The 6000-nt window shown below is 58.4% G+C and overlaps 1 protein-coding gene across 1 annotated transcript; it reads right to left on the bottom strand.

Moving 5' to 3' along the window:
• Nucleotides 1–1075: 1075 nt before the first annotated feature.
• RABAC1 (Rab acceptor 1) lies at nt 1076–3765 on the bottom strand. Its single transcript, XM_036103292.2, has 5 exons — nt 3597–3765; nt 3055–3267; nt 2663–2760; nt 1404–1505; nt 1076–1320 (listed from the first exon to the last, which is right to left on the bottom strand). The coding sequence occupies exons 1-5, from the start codon at nt 3650–3652 to the stop codon at nt 1232–1234; spliced, it is 558 nt and encodes a 185-aa protein (XP_035959185.1). The 5' UTR covers nt 3653–3765; the 3' UTR covers nt 1076–1231.
• Nucleotides 3766–6000: the final 2235 nt, after the last annotated feature.

The raw sequence follows: 6000 nt of genomic DNA, 5'->3' as shown, positions 1-6000 counted from the left end.
ACGTCACTCAGGGAAGAACCAAAGCCCTCACAGAAGCCTGCCCGTCCTCCACGTCCCCCCGCGAGTCCTCTCCAGCCGCAGGGGCCTCCTCGCTGCGCCCTCACCCCCCACCCCAGGCACGCTGCCACTTCCCGGCCTTTGACCAGAACATTTTCCTCCTAAGGATCTGCAGCTGCTCCTTTGCTCAGTGGCAGGGCCTCAGGGAGGCCTTCCTTCACCTGTACCTGTTCCAGAACCTTCTCTATGCAGGAGAGTTAACATAGTAGGCCGTCCTTAGAGAGGGCTGCTGACATAGTTGGCCCTCAGCCCGTGTCTGGGAGCTTGGATTCCAGAAGGCCTCTCCCCCGTGTGTCCTCGATAAGAATGACTCACTGTGGCTACACTGTTTGTGCAAATGATATTGTTTATGCCGAACACCTGCCTTCCTTTTGGGGCGTCTGGAATTTCCCTACATGCTAGACCGAGGGTGCTTACGGGGCCACTTCCCAGCGGAGAGCCCGGGCACCGGGTCCCTCGTGAGCCTCCCTGGCAGACACCCATACCTGCTGGAGGAATGGAGCACAGCGTGTGGGAGGCCCCTGGGAAGCCTGCGCCTGGCTTTCTCTTGACTTTGCCCCATGTGCCTTTTCCCTTCCCTGATTTTGCTCTGTAGCCTTTCCTGATGAATTACAGCTGTAGGTCCAACTACATACCGAGTTCTTCTAGCAAATCACTGAACATATGGGGTGGTCTGGGGTAACCCTGGCTCACTCGCCCCCCCAGAACTTACCACCATTTGCCATCCTATCATATATTTTTCATTAATTAATTAATTAATTAATTTAAAGTAGGCTCCACGCCCAGTGTGGAGCCCAACCCAGGCTTTGAACTCACAGCCCTGAGATCAAGACCAGAGCTGAGATCAAGAGTCAGGCCCTTAACCAACTGAGCCACCCAGGCACCCCATCCTCTCCTTTTTAGTGATTTATCTTGCTTATTGAACTCCCCCCATCCAGAGGACCCCTCTATCTTGGTCTCTGCAGTCCCCCCACGCCCCCTGCCCAGGCCCACAGAAGACCCTGGGAGAGATGTGCTGAATGACAACTGTTAACGGTTTTATTTCCACAGCTGGAATCCCTCCCCGGGCTTGGGACGGGAAGGAGGCCTTTGGCCAGGACCGCGGGGCCGTGCAGGGCAGGGGCGAACAGGGCCGAGGCAGCGGACTCGGGGGGCCCGCAGGTCCGCATGCACCTCACACAGCCTCCATCTGCAGCTCTTCCCCGTCCACAGCCTCGGTCTGGTGGAACGCGGCGTGGGAGCCAATGACCACGAGGGTGGCTCCTGCGGGAAGATGGGCGGCTCAGGGCCTCGCTCCCTCACCTGCTCCCCACCGCCCAGCCCGGCCACCCGGAGCCTGTACTCACCCAGGACCCAGAAGACGGCAGAACCGGCACCGGCCAGCCAGAAGAAGGGAAAGGAGACGCCCCCGGCCAGAGCATACTGATGGGCTGGGGTTACCTCTCGGCCTGGGGGGCAGACAGCATTGGGGCAGTTCCAACACGCATGCCCTGTCCCCGAGGAACCCCTGATGCCCCAGCGCCAGTCCAGTGTCACAAGCTCCGGGAGCCTCAGGATCGTCCAAACTCCTCATGCCAAGGCCCCCCAAGCCCTGGCCTCACCCGTTTCTCTGATGTTCCCACCTGAACAGAGCACACCTTCCTTACTGCAACCCCCCCCCCACAACCATGCTCACTGCTCTTCAGCCCCACTTCTGCTAGGAAGCTCCCCGCCTCCCAATCCCCCAGACCACAGCTCTCCTGCTCCCATCTGCACTCACATAGACCAGGAGTCTCAAACTGGTCACCCAAAGGCCAAATCTGATCTGTGGATGTGTTCTGGAGTCTGCACAATGTTCCCCAAGAACCTGATTTGTGGCTGCTGGATTAACTGAGTGATTGCACATAATAATATAAGATTTCGGGCTTCTTGGGGCAGACGGGAGGACCGGGTCTACATGCCCTGGTGGCTTTGCTCCAGGCGCTCCCTCCACGCCCTGTGCCTGCCTGACATGCCCCTCAGGTGCCAGCCCACCAGGGTCACGGACAGAACGAAGAAGTCTCTGAAAGACTCTGACTTAGGTCCTCCTGTTTGATCCCAGCCCGTATGGCCACTCTGAACCTTGAGCTTCCCCTGGGTGGAGACTCAGGCGCCCCTCTTTCTTCCCGGTGGTGCCCAGGGCCAGTCTGGGACCTCGGGAGCTACAAACCTCAGCTTCCCTCTTGGAACAGTCTCAAGATCTTTCTGGCCCCGCCCCACGAAGCGGGAAAGGACAGGGACACAGATCTAGGCCAGCGTAAGGTCGCCACCTGGTGTCCAATATGGGTACCTGCAGCTGATGCTTTCTGCAGAGAGGTGAGGGAGGATGGACGCGAGGAAAAGTAGGTTTAAAGGACAGGAGCCAGGTGAAGAGTAGGTTCTGGGGTATCTCCAGCTTTGAGAAATACCAGCTGGGGGGTCCGAGACTGGGTGGGGGCATCTGGTGTGTTTGAGATTTTAATGAATCGAGTTAGGGGGAACTAGTGTAAATCTACGCTTGGGCAGACCCGGGTTTGGGCTCTAAGGCTTGTGTTCCAAGACCAGGATTTGAAGGCTCAGGGAACCGTCTGGACAGGGGAGTTCTCACCAAAAAGCACAAACTTGGACTGCAACGTGCGCAGATAGAGGATGTAACAGGCGCCAAAAAAGACAGCCAGAGCCACCAGCAGCATGGGGGACGTCACCCTGGAGAAGGGTAGGGAGGCACCGGTCAGGCAGCTGGGAATGAGCCAGCCAGCGGGTCCCTGACCACCTACACCGGTGGACAGCAGGCTATGTCCCTGAGGCCGTGCGAGACCAGGTCACATCTGGTCACGCTGTGTCCCGGCCAGGCTGAGGGAGCAGGAGGGTCTGGGGCCTCGGGTGCAAAGCTCTGGCCGAGCTGTCCCGTGGGGGCGGGGCCGACCAGTGGGGGCAGGGCTCCCCGGTGGGGACGCGGCCTGGCCGGTGGGGCTGAGCGCGGAGCGGCGAGGCACTCACACACAGTACAGGATGAGGCCCAGGAACACGAACACGTAGTTGCTCTGGTAGTACTCCACGTTGCGCACGAGGCGCTGGCACAGCTCGCCCAGGTTGCGGGGCCGCGAGAAGCGCCGCTGGTCCACAAAGGAGCCCCAGGGCCGGATGGTCGCGCGGCGCCGCTCCAGCCACTCCCGGCCCGCGCCGGATGGGATCAGTTTCGGCAGCAGGGTCCTGGCGGGCGGCCCCGGGTTAGCGGTGGGCCGGGGTGGAGCCCGGACCCCCCCCAACCCCCCACCCCCGAGCAAGAAGGGGGGCCGAAGGGGGCTGGACTCTGGGGCCCTGGGGGCGGGGGGAAGGGTCCAAGACTCCTGAATCCCAGAGGAGGAGGGGGCGGAGGGTCCAGGCTGCAGAGTCCTCGAACTGGAGAGCAGGAGCCCAGACTCTAGTGTCTGGGGCCCGGATTCCCGGGCCCCGAGGGAGGAGGGGGCGGAGGGCCAGGGCTCCCGGGTTACGGTCCGGGGCGTGGGGGGGGTGGGGGCGGCTAGAGCCGGCTTGCTCACGTGGCGCTCAGCCCTTCCGCCTCGGCATCCTTCTGCTGGTCCTTCTCGGCCGCCATGTCTGCGTCCCGAGGGCTAGAACGGCTGTAACGAGCCGGGGGCCCTGCAGACCCCGGCGGCCCCGTCCGAGCCCGGCCCCACCCAGCGGAGCCGACGTGGCGCCGTTCGGGAGCCGCCGGGGGCGGGGGTTCTGCCGCCGAGCACTGTGGGAGTTGTAGTCCTCCTGATGTTAGGGAGGGTCTGGCTCGCGAAAACACCTTGGGAGACGCAGTCACGTAAAGCAACGCTAAGCGCCTCTGGGTATTGTGGGAATTGTAGTTTCAGAAGCGGGGCGTGCGGCGTCGGGGAGCGTGGGTCGTCAGGAGTGTGGGTGTCATGGCAGATCTAAAGGCGGAAGCAGGCGTCGTGTACTCCCTCCCCTGCAGGGTACGATGTGGCTCGTGGAGAACTGTCGTCCTGACTCTAGGGTGCATAAAAAACACCTAGAAGGCTTGATAAAACACTCAGATGTTCTGACGCTGCAGATTTGGGGTGGGGCCCATTTATCTACATTTCCTACGGTTCCGCGGTAGTGCTGATTCTACTGGTTCATGGACCGCATTTTGAATGGCGAGACTAGATAATTGGTGGGAATCTATTCCTTCCCTGGGGCAGAGGCTAGTGAGAGGTCTATGATTGCTGGAGGGGGTATCCGAGGTGGAGAGCAAAGCTCCCCCCACAGACCTTGAGCTCCCAGGGATGGATGAGTTAGGACTAGGGACCTTAGGATACCCCCCTCCCCTCAGATAGGAAGAGGGGCTTTGGGAAAGGGTTGAGAATTAATTAATTATTAATTTATTTTTTTATTTATTGAGGGCGGGGAAGGGCCGAGGGAGAGAGAGAATCTCAAGCAGGCTCCACGCCTAGTGCAGAGCCCAATGTGGGGCTCCACCTCAGAACCCGGAGATCATGACCTGAGCTGAAATCAAGAATCAGATGCTTAACTGCCTGGGCCACCCAGGTGCCCCCAGGTTTGAGAATTTTTGAAAGAGGGAGTTGTTATAACTGAAAGAGCTGGGATTCTGGAGTCAGAGATGAAAATCTAGGCTGTAAGTCAAATGGTGTAAAGTGATGACCTTCCCGAACCTCAGTGTCCTCATCGGGACTGTGGATATCCTGATAGTACCACACTCACTCATGGGGTAATGATGATTCGGTTAAATGGTCCACGTACAGTGCTCAGAAGAGTCTTGATACTTGATACTCTTCAATAAATGGTAGTCGATATTATTGCCACCATAATATCATGAATGTTTTGATTGTATCTAGAGTTAAACCTTCTAAAAAAATTATTTTAAGTAATCTGCGTACCCAGTGTGGGGCTCGAACTCACAGCCCTGAGATCAAGAGTCCCATGTTCTGCAAACTGAGCCAGCCAGGTGCCCCTTGCCTTCCTAAATTTAACAGTAACATTAGGAGCTGCTGGCCCCTTGGATGTCCCAAGGCGTGGCTGGTGTCAGAGCCATGGGCCTTTCTTTTCCCTAGTTCCCACAGTCATGGCTCCCTCTCAGTTTTCACCCCTGCCCCTGAGTGAGTTGTGGGTAAATGGCCAGAGTTCTAAAGGGGTGCACCAGAAGAGCCTCAAGGAATCTATCAGGAAGCCTGGGCTCCCTTACATGGACTGGAGTTTCAGGGCTGGGTGGGACTGAAGAGTACCCAGGTAGAATATCCAGGTGACTCTTAACCCCAGCTGTCTTCTGAGACTCCCCTCCCTTTTGGTTTGGGCTTTGAGGCCTGCTGGAGGGCATTCCCATGGGGTGGGGGAGAGAGCCCCTGCCAAAGGGGCTGGTAGAGCAGTAGGCAGGGAGGCCCCCTGTGTGGGGAAGGTCCCAAGCTGAAGCTAAATGAGCCATACTTTGAAGATCAGATTGGCTTGTTACTGTTTATTTCCCCTTTGTCAGCCCCTGGCCTTTAGTAAAATCTTGTTCAGGCTTCCCACTTGGGTCTACCTAGTTTCAGGAAATCAAAGGAGGACTGTGAGTGCACAATTAGCCCAGAGCGTTAATGGGGGAGCAGCAGCTGAGTTCAAAGCGAGGGGGGCAGCAGAGGTGAGCAGAAGAACCCCCGAGAGGGAGATGAATCTTGGGGAGCAGAGAGTGGGAGGCCTCCTCCCACAGCCAACCTTGGGAAAGTTGGGTTTGGCTTTTGTTAGGAGAGCCGGTTGGGTTTCTTTATAGGAGGTGTCGAGCAGCATGGGCTCTGGACAGTGGTGTCCGGAGCAAGGATATTGGGGGGGGCGGCCCTCTGAGTGGGGTGTGGGGAGCTTTGAATCAGGGGACTTCAGGAGATGGGGCCTTGGCACAGGGGCAATGCGGGAGAGGAGCCCTTTGAAAAAGGGATTGTGGGAGAGATGGGAGGGTCCTTGAGG

The sequence above is a fragment of the Halichoerus grypus genome, chromosome 15, assembly GCF_964656455.1.
Source record: "Halichoerus grypus chromosome 15, mHalGry1.hap1.1, whole genome shotgun sequence".
Classification (NCBI taxonomy): domain Eukaryota; kingdom Metazoa; phylum Chordata; class Mammalia; order Carnivora; family Phocidae; genus Halichoerus; species Halichoerus grypus.
Note: the sequence above shows the minus strand (reverse complement) of the source record. Positions and strands in the feature narration are given on the sequence as shown.